Below are 15,632 nucleotides of genomic sequence, written 5' to 3' on the forward strand. Positions count from 1 at the left end.
TTGGATGGTAGCAGGATCGGCACTCCAGCCCCCTGGAAAAAGCCTGCTGGTCCATTCGGACTAGTGTGGTGCTGAGGTATCACCTGCCACACGGCTGCACTCAGGATCTCATCCCTGGGGTGGTTTGTCGTGTGCTGGATGTAGCAACGCACTGTAATCAGTGCATGCTCCTTACCTCACCTCTGTGGGAAGTTTTGCCCATTCATCCAGAAGAACATTTGTAAGGTCAGGCACTGATGTTGGACCTGAAGGTCTGGCTCACAATCTCCATTCTAATTCATCCCAAAGGTGTTTGGGGTTGAGGTCAGCGCTCTGTGTGGGCCAGTCAAGTTTTTCCACACCAAACTCACCCAAACATGTCTTTATGGACTTTTCTTTGTGCACTTGGTCATGTTGGAACAGAATAGGATCTTCCCCAAATTTTTCCCACAAAGTTGGAAGCATAGAATTGTCCAAAATCAAAGTATACTCCATCTACCTTGTCAGCAAGCTTACTAGGCAAATCAATTAAGCTAAACTACTGGTCATTTAAAAAACAATCCTTAAAATGAAGTAATTTAGTAGTTGCTACTGTAGGGCTTCCACAAAACAGCCATAGAATATAATTATAGATATAGCATATGAATAGGATTACTAATGAATACTCATTATTGTTCTCATGTTATCATGACATGTTATTATACTCTGCTATCAAAAACACATTTGATTAAGAATTTTCTTTCTTTCTTTTACACAAAATTAAAAATTTCTATATAGCTTCAAATCAGCTGGACAAATAGCTTTGAAAAAATTTGGATGAATTATGATTATATATATAATTATGAATCATATCTGTACATTTTTCAATGCTTACAAGGAGTATAATCCAGTGGGCAATTTAATTAAAGACATGAGCACATGCATAAAATATTAAAAGGAAATTGCATGTAAATTCATTCTGCTAACACATCCACCCAGTCTGCAATAATGTATTCCTGTGTGGTAGGGAAACAGAATTTCACTTTTGTTTTCAATTAGATTCCCATTCGTATATTTTTTTTTCATCAGGGAAACATCAAAATACATTATAAAATGAGTTGTCTTGAGTCATTGAAGGATCGATTTTCACTTAAAACATTTAAGTCAAAAAAGCGCTTAAAAAGTTACGCACTTCTAATTGAAGTGTTTTCGCTCCTCATTAGCGTGGCCACACCCTCCGCACTTAACCCGAGAAGGCGTGGCCACACCCTCCGCACTTAACCCGAGAAGGCGTGGCCACATCCTCCGCACTTAACCCGAAAAGAAGGCGTGGTCACACCCTCTGCACTTAACCCTAGAAGAAGGCGTGGCCACACCCTCTGCACTTGAAGGCGCCCCTGTGCAAGAATTCATCAAACAAGAAAAGGGTTTTTTTTTTACCAACAAGCAAACCGTGGAACATGGTCTCTTTCATTTACAATAACACACAAAATAACTGAAATCTTCCATCCGCTACATGCACACTCTCTTCCGCATTCCGAGTCAGCCAGCCGTTTCACCTTCGGCGCTCGAACACTGTGCGTAACAACTAGCAAACCATGGTGTTTTTCACTGGGTTGCTTCAAGACTAACCTAGACTTACGATTAATGATACTCGTTGCATTATTCAAGCATCGGGTCATACCTTAGCAACTAAAAAGTCGTACTAAAACACAACTTCCTATCTTATTGTTTTTTTGTGATTATGATGGTTATAGTTATTATTAAACTGCATAATTTCATTGTTGGGAATCATTTATTTTCATTATACAATAATGACCACTGCTGGTGCACTGTTTATTTGGGCAACATTCCCTGCTGCTGTTTCAGCTGGCAGAGGACAGGTTGTGGTGGGACAGTGGACCTTAGAGGGGGGCAGTGTAGCGCCGGAGCATGCTGGGAAAATGTAAATAGCCCCTTGTTTGTGGCGTTGTTAATACTTGTTATGTTCTCAGTTGTCATGTGTGCCCTTGCCTGTGTCTTGCGTGAGCCCCATCTGATCCTCCTGTGTCTTTAGAAATTGTATAAATTGCCCACCGTGTGTGTGCCTTACTGTCCAGCGTCTGACCACCCTGTTGTTCAGTGCTTGTTAGTCTTTGGGTTTAAGAGTAGTATGTGGCATACTGTATTTATATATACATGTCAATATGCCTCTCGTGAATATTTTAGGTATACTGCTAATCTGTTCATTAAATTGCAGGAATAAGTAAATGTCCGTATAGTACCAAAAAGCTGGTATCTGGGTAAATGTTTAAGCCGGTTTGATGTCGTGCAGCATTTTGGAAAAAGAAAATATTCATAGACTAGTTAGACCAAGGGTATAGGTTTAATATAGGTAAGGGCCAAATCACCCTGCCTGCCCCCCTACACACAGTATTCCCACAATATTGGTAGGGACCAAATCAGCCCCAAACCCCCACCCCCCTATACACACGGTACTCCCACAATATTGGTAGGTACCAAATCAGCCCCTTATCTCCACCTCCCTAAACAGAAAAATCTATACCTTTGCAGACTACAGATTTTAGGGATTTGGGAGGGTCTTAGTGCTCTTGCTTTGTCAGTATGTCTGACTGTAACCAGCAGTTACTGTGGCCATAACCAACTCCCAGCCACAATTAGCATAATATTTTCCATGTTGAAGTTCTACTTGTAAATTTAGGTTCCACCCTGTGTCAAGACATGTATTCATTTGTTTCATAATGCGTTCCAAACCGAAAATATTGTAACTGAATTGTACGCAACAAATAGATACACTGTTACAGCACAAAGTGAATTATGAAAGGGAACTTTCAGAAATAGAAACCAGAATAATTTAAATTCCAATGCACAGCAACTGATTAAAAAATCTTAACTGAAGTTTTTAATGAACACACTGAAAAACCCATAAGCAATATCCAATAAGAAGCTAAACATTTGCAATATCTGAATCTTTGTCCAATACAAAATACTAGTAAGTAATGTTTTATTATCTTTTTGTATATTTAAAAGTATCGTAATAAAGTCAGTACGTAGGTATTTAGCAGAAGCTTCCACAAAATAGCATTTTTTCCCCTATGTAACTTCTCAGTAAGGTTTGTCTTACAAAACATTAGCTGAATTTCAATGTGCTCTTTCCTTATTTCTGTGGCTAAAAGAAATAACATAAATCATGCAGGAATGTATCTTGGGAACTGAAACTCCTTGATTCTGAATACATGCAATTTTCCATGTAGGCCCTTGATGCAATATGAGGAGATTACAGTGGACAGACTGCATTACTGCCTATGCATCCCTGCTGAAGTTATACATATCTGTGACCTGATACTGAGTGCAGAGGACCATCCTGTCAAGAAAATTCTTGGTATTACTCAGACTCTGTTAATTTCAGGTAATATGCTCTCCATGGAGACTTTAGCCATCAATTTAGACTTTTGTTTTTAGCTAAACTTACAGACAACCAAGGCTACTGCAGCAGAGTAATCAATTTAATCTGATAATCCTCAACTGTGGACATCACTTAAATGAAGACAAAGAGCAAAATAAAAGAGACAGATGAGCAATCTAATAAGAATGTACTGATCTGAATGTCAGCCTGTCCATTCGAGAGCACAAGGCCTGGATGGGATGCCAGTCAATCACAGGGCACAGGACAGGGACACCCTGGATGGGATGCCAGTCCATCACAGGGCACGGGGCTGAGGGACACTCTGGATGGGATGCCAGTCCATCACAGGGCACGGGGCTGAGGGACACTCTGGATGGGATGCCAGTCCATCACAGGGCACGGGGCTGCGGGACACCCTGGATGGGATGCCAGTCCATCACAGGGCACGGGGCTGCGGGACACCCTGGATGGGATGCCAGTCCATCACATGGCATGGGGCTGCGGGACACTCTGGATGGGATGCCAGTCCATCACAGGGCACGGGGCTGAGGGACACCCTGGATGGGATGCCAGTCCATCACATGGCATGGGGCTGCGGGACACTCTGGATGGGATGCCAGTCCATCACAGGGCACGGGGCTGAGGGACACCCTGGATGGGATGCCAGTCCATCACAGGGCACGGGGCTGAGGGACACTCTGGATGGGATGCCAGTCCATCACATGGCATGGGGCTGCGGGACACCCTGGATGGGATGCCAGTCCATCACAGGGCACGGGGCTGAGGGACACTCTGGATGGGATGCTAGTCCATCACATGGCATGGGGCTGCGGGACACCCTGGATGGGATGCCAGTCCATCACAGGACACGGGGCTGAGGGACACCCTGGATGGGATGCCAGTCCATCACAGGGCACGGGGCTGAGGGACACCCTGGATGGGATGCCAGTCCATCACATGGCATGGGGCTGCGGGACACTCTGGATGGGATGCCAGTCCATCACAGGGCACAGGGCAGGGACACCCTGGATGGGATGCCAGTCCATCACAGGGCACAGGGCTGAGGGACACTCTGGATGGGATGCCAGTCCATCACAGGGCACGAGGCTGAGGGACACCCTGGATGGGATGCCAGTCCATCACAGGGCACGAGGCTGAGGGACACCCTGGATGGGATGCCAGTCCATCACAGGGCACGAGGCTGCGGGACACCCTGGATGGGATGCCAGTCCATCACAGGACACGGGGCTGAGGGACACCCTGGATGGGATGCCAGTCCATCACAGGGCACGGGGCTGAGGGACACCCTGGATGGGATGCCAGTCCATCACAGGGCACGGGGCTGAGGGACACCCTGGATGGGATGCCAGTCCATCACAGGGCACACGCATGTACACATGGATACATGCATGTCTTTGTACCCAGAGGAAACCCATCAGGAGAGCATATAGACAATCCATATGCAAGGCATGATTCCAATCCCATATCATCTCCACAAGGTTATATATTGTGTGTGTGTGTGTGTGTGTGTGTGTGTGCATATATGTATGCACACACATACTGTACACACACACGTGTGTGCAAATGCTTGTAGAGCACACAGAGTAACGTATTTTGAATTTATATTTTTTATTCATTTTATAACCTATATACTGTATCAGTCAAAAGAGCCACCGTTGAATCCATCAAGTCACACAGCTCCATTTACTTTTTTTATACATATTCTGTTTACTCAGGAAACTATCTGAGTATCTCATAGCAATGCAGCACATGCCGTGACTTGCTGAAACCGTCTCCAGAAATCCCAACAAACTACTTCACTGATTATTTTCTTTTCTGCCCCTCACGAGAAGGGCTGTATAGCACTGAAAGAAGCCCCAGTCTGCCCCTAACTCTCCAATCCAGCGGCCACCAATGAAAAATGAACCGTGCAATTTTCATTTCTCATCAGTGGTGTATAAACAATTTTGGCGAAGGTCTGGTCCAAACGTCGCGGCTCATACGGCAGCGCTTCAAAGCCAAGGTTATGTCCTCCAGATTAGAATCAGATGGCTGTTCTAATGTGACCTGCTATTCAACTTCCGCACACATTGTGAATCATTGGGTCCGAGTTAATTCTTAGAACAGCAAACCGGCACCTTGGGGTGAGGCAAGGATCAAGAATCTATTCTGTAAAATTAATTAAGTACCTGCAATGACCTTTAAAAACATGAGAAATAAATCTATGTAGTATGTAAGAAATTTCATTTTCTGTATGTTCAAATCATCATAAAGAATTGCTTATCTGATGGGAAACAAAAAAATCATCATTGATTATTATTACTCATTATTGTGACACATTATTTAAACAAAAACATCTTTTTAACCAAAATGTGTTAAAAACCTTATTTAGTAAAATTCTGTCAGCACAAAATAATTAAACATTACTGACACACAAAAACAGTGTTAACATATGAGAGAAATCACTGCACTACGCTATGCTGGTATTTATTTTCACATCTCTCTGTTGTGAACTAATCAAGGACTCCATCCCTGCAGCTTGGATAAACCTGGTTCTATGTGATGTGTGAGAGATTTCGTGTTATTCCACAGCACATTTTCTCTGTACCATTCTGAGTCTTAGAAAAAAATAGAAAATTGACTTTGAGGGTATAATTGCAGCATCACATGATGGTAATGTTAACGATGAATGATTTTAATTGAAAAATGGCACACAATTAAAAGACGTAACATTTAGCAGATAATGCTTGAGCTAAGTACTCTGAGTGAATATAAGAAGGCTTTATGGCTTTTATAGATTAGTATGATAGTAATGCTGCCTTTGATTGCCATGTTTATAAGAATCTATAAACACATTCACAACACATTATACAGTAGCCAGGTTTATGCATTATGAATGCTTTATTAAGCTCTCATCTATAATGCAGCATACAAACCTCCATTATGCAATAAAAAGTATCCGTAATTCTTATACCAACCATTATAATGCATTATGAATGTATCTACAGTGCATTATAAATGACAGATTCAAATAAAGTGTTACTTTTATGATACAAACAGTCTCCAAGGGCAGTAACCTAAAGAATACAAGCCACATTTACTTCCATAAAAAATAATTTTTTCTTAAATAGTATCATAGCATTCACTTAATTAGTTTAATTTTTAGTTAATAAAATGGAAGACTAAAATGTGTGTTAAATCTTACTTAAAGAACCAAACACCTCTAAAAATACTGCAAATTCAGCCTTCAGGAATAATATTTTTTGACCATCTGAACCGTATAACGCCTCTACAGAATGCCCCCAGTTTGTGCCTCCCAAAGAAATCAAAATGAAAATGACTCTGGACTGTGACACTGTAGCTTGGCCAGGGATTAAAGCTGCTCCCCAATGCCTTTTGGCAGAGCGGCGACAGCCAGAGAGCCAGCAGAAGGCCGGAGCAGTGCTGGGCATTACCAAGGTCCACCAGCATCTGGCCCACTCATTGTTTGGAGACTCTGGCCATCCTGCATGACCCCCCCCCCCCTCCCCGCTGAGCCAGCGCTTCATCCTGAATAGCAGGCACTCCTGTTCCAGTCCGTAGTGATTCAACCGGACAGTGAGGTACAGGAGAGAAATACAAGCTACTGAGCTTGTGATATTTACTTTAAAAAAATGTTGTAAGTAAAGAAGGACAAGCAGTTAATAGTAGCCTGAGGAATTACGGGGCGCAATAATTATTATTATTAATAAAAAAATAACATGCTATATTTCTGGTTTTCCCAGAAATTAAATAAATAAATAAATAATTTGATCTTTCCTAAATGGTAAAAGCCGCTGTTTTGTCCGGAAAATTATTCGGCCACTGGTGGACTTATTAACAAACAGCCTACATTTCTGAAAGAGTACACAGATGAAAAAGCTGAACACGTTTTCTTTGATTTCAAAGATAGAAAAATGTTTCACAGAACTATTACTGTCACAATACTTCAACTCATTTCTTAATTTAATACATCAAAAAACACAACCAAACTTGTCTGGTAGTCACATAAACACCCAGACATAAGTGTCATTATAACAGCATTGACTTCCCTGCTCATTTTGATTAAAATCAGCTGGCCCTTGATTCCTGGAGAGGCTTTAACCTCAGCCTTTCAATCGCATCCCTCACTCCTGTCCTCTGACATACTGGCTGACTCCCTCCTGCCCATGTTTTGGGCCTCAGTGCAAATGGGCTCCCTTCCCAGAGCAATGACATGAATATGGTCAGGGGTTTGCCTTCAGAGTGGCAGCTGTCACTACTCATCATGCTTGTCCCAAGTGGACCTACAGGAAACCGATCTACAGCCGGCCATTCCGGGCGCGTCTTCAGTGAGACCATTACGCTTTTTAAACTGAAGACAAAAATAACAAATGACAATAAAAACAAAATTTTGTTTTTTTCTAGTTAGCTAAAGCAGAAGTGGACAGGACTGAGAACACACCACAGAAGGCTGGGAACCTGGATGCACTGGAGAGTATAATTGCTTCAATATGTCTCCCTCTTTAGTCAGAGTAACCAGACTTCATTATACTGCAGCATTATCCCACAAACTGGTGGCCACCCAGCAATTTAGAGTGGATGCTTCCTGGCTACACGGGCACAGCTAGGGGAACCTGCTTTAGGAACCCCCAACAGACAGCACAGGTAGAGGTCTATGTTAGTAATCGCCTTTCTCCTTGTGTAGAGGAGCTTGATCTCTCACATTGTCAATGCCACCACAAGCGAAGAAGACTGTTGTATAATCTCAAAGTGAGCTACCTAGGTAATGCTGCCTTACCTTCATTCGTATTTATGATTAATGGAGATAAATTCATCTCTTTATAAATAAGACTAACAATTAAACAAGACTTTATACATTTGAACTGTTGCCAGTTCACAGGGGAATGCAGAATACTAGCCGTTATTTCAAAAGAGCACTCAATACAATATGTACACTTTAATGCAACAAATTAAGAAAAGTTGTTTCATTCCATTTCTCTGTGTTAGTATCTGCATCGAGTGTAGGTATCAAAGTGCTTTCAGTGTTTAAGGCTGATGGAGCAGTACGCACGACAGGGGTAATATTCTGAATAACCCTGCTTTGATTTTCAAAATACCTGAATCAGTACAGTCATTTGCATCTAAAGTGCATCATCCACACAAGCTAAGGCATCACAGAAGTAGTGCTCATGAAAAAGTAAGAAAAAAGATGAATAGGTCCCCTTCGTGTAATAAAAGACGGCACACACTACACTCAATAGGCACTTTATTAGGCACCCCTGTGTAGTATCAGGTAGGGCCCCCTTTTGTCTCCAAGCTGCGCATTGAGAGAAGCCGCCCTTCAGACCACATCACCGTGAGCCGCCCTTTAGACCACATCACAGTGAGCCGTCCTTCAGACCACATCACCGTGAGCCGCCCTTCAGACCACATCACTGTGAGCCGCCCTTTAGACCACATCACCGTGAGCCGCCCTTCAGACCACATCACCGTGAGCCGCCCTTCAGACCACATCACCGTGAGCCGCCCTTCAGACCACATCACCGTGAGCCGCCCTTCAGACCACATCACCGTGAGCCACCCTTCAGACCACATCACCGTGAGCCGCCCTTCAGACCACATCACTGTGAGCTGCCCTTTCTGTACATCCGGTCTTCCTGTTAACTTTAATAGCTCAGCCCATTCTCCTCTGACCTCTCTCAAGCAGAACCCTAACCCTACTGACTGCCTATTTGTGTTTGGTTATCACAGCATTCTCTGTAATCTCTAGACCAGGGGTCACCAACATGGTGCCCGCGGGCACCAGGATGCCCCCAAGGACCACATGAGTCGCCCGCGGACCTGTTCTAAAAATAGTACGACTCACCAGTGAGCAGCGTCTAAAATTTTATTTTATCCTGTTGCTATTCTTCTTTAATCACTTGCATTTATATACTGTAGATTTGAAAATGACAATATTTTTTAAAAAAAAGCATTTAAAACATGTTTATTATACATCAAGTTTAGGGCGTTTCAAACTGGTAGCCCTTCGTTTGGCTCAGTACCCATGAAGTAGCTCTCAGTTTCAAAAAAATTTGGTGACCCCTGCTCTAGACCCTGTGGAACATAAAAATTCAATGAAGAGGAGCCAGTCGTTTCTGAGATGCTGAAATCATGTCTGGCACCAACAATTATACCATGTTTAAAAGCATTTAGATCACATGTCTTAGCCATTCTCATGCTTAGCTACTCAGTAACTAAACCTCATGACCCTGTCTGCATGCTGTATATATTCAGTCGCAGCAACACGATTCACTCTTTGGAGAAGCAAGTTGCTTGCATCAGGGATACTTAATAATGTGGCCACTCAGCATATTTACTACAGATCTTTTTTCCAGACCTGTTCAGTTCGCACTGCTTTGTTTGAAAATATTCCTTTAAATCTCAATATAGAAAGACAGTTGCAATCTGATTATTCTCCCCGGGTGTGCTGAATCTCCATGACGAAACGCACACCGGACATGTTGGCAAAGGCTAACAGATCCAGCCTAACAGTGCAAATGAGGGAGGGGAGGGGTGATGATGTCATCAGCTACAACTAAAGGCTGAGAGAGGTGGCCATGCACTGTCAGGTGATGTTGTATTTCTATGTTTAAACCCTAAGGCCAAGCTCAGCCTGAACTCACTAGAAATGCTCATATTGTAAATTTTTGCTGGTGAGGTTGTAATACTTTTTGCAATTTCCTGCTCATGACTGGTGTCTATGTAAATGCACATGGCATATCTGCATATTGAGATAAATAGATTTTAAATTGACAGATTTAACATTAGACCAAAATCATGTTTATGCTTGTGGGGGAGACCATTAATCCCAACGCAGAGCAAATGAAATACTGTTTTATTAACCCCTATTTGTAATTGCTTAATCTCTGAAGAGTTCACATTTATGGGTGAACCTATGCACGGCTCCTCCCAAGAATGCTTCTGATGTAATAGTAATACACATTTCCCATTCAGCAATTCATAGAAACATAGAAAACAACTTACACGTTATGTAGTAGTTGATGTTCCTTTTAAATTCCAGGCCCATGTAATTAGGGCTGAATTCCTGAAATTTTATGGTGAACTTGATGTCCTTTTCCGGTTTGTTACAGTTGACCAGCACATTGGGGTCCATGATGGTGCTGCAAGTGTGTGCCTGATCCTTTTTCACCAAGTACAGCTTGTAGTATTCATACGGCTGTCCGCTTTCTGCTTTGGGGCAGATAATGTCCAGTTTGTCTCCTATCTCGGGGTAGATGACTAAACCCTCCCCAGGCTGAAACCTGCAACACACCAGAAAAATGTACTGTAAAGAACCTGCAGACAAGACTTTTGGATTTTTAAAGAGAATAATCTTTACAATGTTTCAGTTTTTATGTTTTGTGTAATCAGTGTTTATGAGTACAGTAGGCTGGCTCATCCTATGCAGATACTCTTGAGTGAGTCTTCTAAGCCAGCTAGGAATTATTTTGATTTCCCCTTTCCATAATGTATCGAGTGTGCAAAAATTGCCCCCTCCTCCAAAAAAAAAATAAAAATGCACCAGATAATTTCAGTAACCATTTCAGTAAAAAAAAAAAAATTGTGAAATCTGAATAGAAATTGTTTGCCTCTTGTTCATTTGGGTTTTGCACTGTATTCTCTTATGAGAGAACACAATCCTCCAGCATTTGAGTTCACTGCAATGAACAGCATAATAAAAATTAAAAACATAACTACTGTATGACCAATAAATCAAGCACTACCCAGGCAGACTTTTTGGACAAAATACAAACAGTGTAAAAATAAACCTGTTTCATTTTCCTGATTTAACTGAATTTCTGCTTAATTGACAGATAAAATACTCAACATACAATTGTCATATGGAAATCCTACACTTCATTTTCACTATTTGTTTGATGTCTTTATTAGAGATTTTCGGTTAAGGATGTTGTTTATCTTTCTGCTTTATACTGTAGTAATATTGTTTCCCTCTTGTAACTGCATTTGATAAACTTATTGTTACTTGATCTAATAGTGAAAAACTGGTATTGGGATAGTACAACATAGTTAAGATACCATGATGGTTCAACAACCGATTTATGCCAATGATTTACTTAATACATTCTTATGTTCTGTGGTTGATACAGTGATCAAGGCTTTCTAATCTTAAAAGTCCTTCGTACAAAAACTTGAAAGCTTGTGTGGCTCAAAATTTTGCACAATACCAAAATCTAGCATAGAGTGAGTTACAAGTGATCTCACGATGAATTAATATAACTGCTGTTTTTCCTAGCAGCAAGATTGCCACTATAATCCTAATTAAATCTAACAGTTTAATATACACATGTACATTGGGGCGACAAATAAGCTTCATGACTGTCAAACTGTTTGTAGTTCTACAGTGACATTTGAATGATTTGTTGCTGCACCTCTGTTTAAAAATGAGCGGAACTTCTACATCCATTGAATAATAAAAAGATTTGCATTAGGGTGTGATCAAGACCTCAGGAGAGGTAATACACAAGAGTCACAGGGGGCAGTACATTCTGCACGACTGCAGTCACGAGTTTCCAGAAGATTTCATAAAAACAATATTGTTGTTTTTCTCTTTCCTTCAATGTGTAGAGCAGGGGTGGCCAATCTTATCCACAAAGGGCCAGTGTGTGTGCAGGTTTTTGGGGTAACCTTTAGATCAGCTGTTCAAACCCAGGTGTGAGGACTTTTCAGCCAATCAGTCCTTTAATTACTAATCTAATTAGGGAGTTGCAGCAAAAACCCACATACACAACAGCCCTTTCTGGAAAAGACTGGCCACCCCTGGTCTAGAGCATGCCTCATTTCAACCACTATCAGTAACACATGAATCAGTAATCCAAAATATGCCTTTGGTTTCCCCTCTTGTGCAAAATTGTGGAATAATTTAATAACTGCTATAATTGGGCTAACATGTTAAGCTGTCAAATATCATTTACCACCCACTTTTACCAGTAGTGAACCACAGAAGGAAACTCTTATTTCACAATGCATGTTACTGCAAATCTTTGTCTGAAAAAGGTTTTGATTTTTCCAGGGAAAAGCAGAAAGGATATCTGCTGTAGATCAAGTCAATAAACATGATCAATGTTGCAATCCAGCCGAAAACTGCTTAATCAACATGAGATTTAATATGTTCCAAACTACACTTTTAGAAAAAAAATCTCAATTTTCAATTATGGGTGTTTAGAGGCCATTTATCTGCATTGCTAGTTCCTAGCTAGCAATGTTTTTAAAATAAATAAAATTAAAAAAAGGTGTAAATAGTATGGAATATTCATAAATAAATGTGAAATCCATCCATCCATCCATTTTCTAAACCGCTTATCCTTCTGGGTTGTGGGGGGTCCGGAGCCCATCCCGCAAGCTATGGGCACGAGGCGGGGAACAACCCAGGATGGGGGTCCAGCCCATCACAGGGCATAAATGTGAAATAATTATTTGAAATTACCTGAAATGATTAAAAGAGGAATTCGTACAAATGTGTATATATTCTGTTCATTCTGTTCTGTTCATCAACATATCCAACATATAAATTTACCTGCAAAATATTTGAATTGCACTCCCATATACAGTATAAGTGGGTTCAAGTGCTCAGAGACATATTCAGTAGCTCTATAGCACTGAAATCTACTATATTTCTCAGTGTTTGCTCCCCTTCCCCCCAATCAGACCCAGTTGACTTTAACTCTCAGTACTTATGCTTGAGACAAGATCCATGCAAGAAAGTCTTTTACTGGGCTGCAGTATTTTTACCAATATCCTAAGATCAGCTTTTCTTTTGCAAGTTTCATTGCCATGTAAAAGGTCTCCCATCTGTTTACTTTGTTCTTGTCATGAATTTTCTTCCAGGACACAGATGCTTTATTCATTCGCAGGTGATCACTGCTATGACATTAATCATTAAATGGCCATTAATCAGTCTTTCATTTTATGACTCAGCAGATCCTCCACATGCTACAGGGTCGCACAATGAGAGTCCCTTTCAGTGATGAGTAGTAAGACGCCTGTAGCACCCCCCCCCCCCCCCCCCCGGTTACCTTTCCGGGACCGTTTGCTTTGCTAAGCTCATATCCCCAGGCATCTTGAAAACCTGTGACAACAGATTTGGTTTTTGTTCCTTTTTAATGTGTCTTTAATGTAAAATATAAGCAGGCCAAGAAAGTCAACTAATCTAAGCTGGCAGACAACTTGTATATTTATGCGTGAAGTACGTATAGTTCAACTGAAATGAACCTGAAAGCAACTGTTTGCGCAAAGCTGAAATTTAAAATAGGGATTTGCATTAAAAAAATAAAAATCTGAAGTGAAACAGCCAAACTCTAAAAAGCATATTTTACGCGAAATGTATTGCCAGTTTAAACAAATACTGACATTATTAATTTAAGGAACAACATGCCATTGCTGACTGCTAAACCATTGAATCATTTTGATTTTGCTCTTTAGCCCCCCCTGGTGAAAATTATGTCTGGACTCTGGACTATATAAATCTCTTTAATATATACACTTCTGTATGTATCTTCTGTGTGCCATTAAAATAAATAAATAAACATGCAAATATATTCACTACTATGAAAGTCACACATGGAAATCATAGCATATGATTATCAAGGGTGCAGATACTGTGAATACAGGCATCATTGCAGTAGGGGGGGGGAGGGGTGACACTATAATTACAGGTGGAGTGTTACTACTCATCATCACTCTGTGCCCTAGGGAGAATTAGACTGTAAAACCTGCTGTAAGGAAACAGGCACAGTAGGAAGGACTACAGACTTTAGGTATAGGGAAGGACTACAGACTTTAGGTATAGGGAAGGACTACAGACTTTAGGTATAGGGAATGACTACAGACTTTAGGTATAGGGAAGGACTACAGACTTTAGGTATAGGGAAGGACTACAGACTTTAGGTATAGGAGTCCAGATGATTCTTTAAAATTGCAAAGATGGCAAAAAGGGTATCAGGGTGCAGACTTGTCTATCCTGCTCTGGGCATATGGCCCAAGAGAAGAACAGAACGCAGTCTTTGTGATTCACCCTTCACCCTGCATTGGGACACCCCAGCCGCAAATCTATATATACCCATGGTGATTATACTGGTCTACCACTTATTACTAGGGGTTTGCTCAAACATAGTCTGTTGTCATTATATGTCATTATTCAATTAGCTACAATGGAGAGAAAACCTTGTAAATATCCTACCTCCAGAATGACACAAACGGCACAGATCAGTTATTGCAACCATTAGTCTAGGTTGCAAAAGAGACATGCAAGACGAGATGGTGCTCAGGCAAGTAATTATCTGCAACTATAGTCATAACCGTAAGAGCAGCTAACAGACAGAGCTTCAGCACTGCAAAGGTTACCTGAGGACACCCACCTGAAGATACCCAAAGCATAACCCTAAAAAGAAAACATGTACTTTTCTTTTGATTTATTTACAAAATAAATAAATAAATCCAAGTAAAACTTAGCTTTTGGTTTTATGGTTGTGCCCGTCAGGGGCTCACGTACGGCTTTGTGGGTTTAACACTCTTTTTCAGTGGCATTTGTTTTCTATGGAAAATGGTTGTTACAGATTTACTGCCATACTAATTTTAAATCGATGTTATTGTCTGAGTACTTATCATGACACCTGGGTATGAAACTTCAGGAGCATGCTGATTCGTCAGTGCATTTATTTACTGTGCAAAATACTTTTCTTAATGGATTCTTTGCTCATAATCAATATAAATATATACATGTTCCATAGTATGTTAAAACTGAACGTCTCTCAAAAGGAGACATTTTTGTCCCGATTTGTTAGCTAATGTGAAAAAACATGAGCAGCATGCTAGCTTGGTAGTGCTGCGGCCCCCGTGTCTCTAAATGACATTTATTATGACAAAGTTTGCGTAACAAACTAGCATGAGCCCTAGGATGTCGCCTTGTGCTCTGGGCATCCTGGGACTCTGTCCTATACTGTCCTATACTGAACAGTGCTGGAAAAAGTACTCAATGTTCATACTTAAGTAAAAGAACAGAAAGTCAAGTAAGAGTCATCCAGTAAAATACTTCTCAAGTAAAAAAAATGCCAGGTTTTAAATTTACTTAAGTAAAAAGTACCATACAGTCAGTTCTGCTACAGCGGAATTAATATGTTCCTGAAAAACCCTGTGTTTGCTAAAATCACAGACTAAAATACACGTATCCAATTGGAAAAATAGGGTTAGGGGAATCCGACTCCAAAAT

The 15,632-nt window shown here is 41.0% G+C and overlaps 1 protein-coding gene across 1 annotated transcript in view; it reads right to left on the reverse strand.

Moving 5' to 3' along the window:
- LOC111835533 (ephrin-B1-like) overlaps window positions 1–15,632 on the reverse strand; it is a 59,106-nt gene that overhangs the window by 17,065 nt on the left and 26,409 nt on the right. The window contains exon 2 of the mRNA XM_023795969.2: window positions 10,391–10,668. Within this exon, the coding sequence (XP_023651737.1) occupies window positions 10,391–10,668 (278 nt within the window). The remainder of the gene's footprint in view (window positions 1–10,390; window positions 10,669–15,632) is intronic.

Source organism: Paramormyrops kingsleyae, chromosome 18, assembly GCF_048594095.1.
Source record: "Paramormyrops kingsleyae isolate MSU_618 chromosome 18, PKINGS_0.4, whole genome shotgun sequence".
In the NCBI taxonomy this organism is placed as follows: Eukaryota; Metazoa; Chordata; class Actinopteri; order Osteoglossiformes; family Mormyridae; genus Paramormyrops; species Paramormyrops kingsleyae.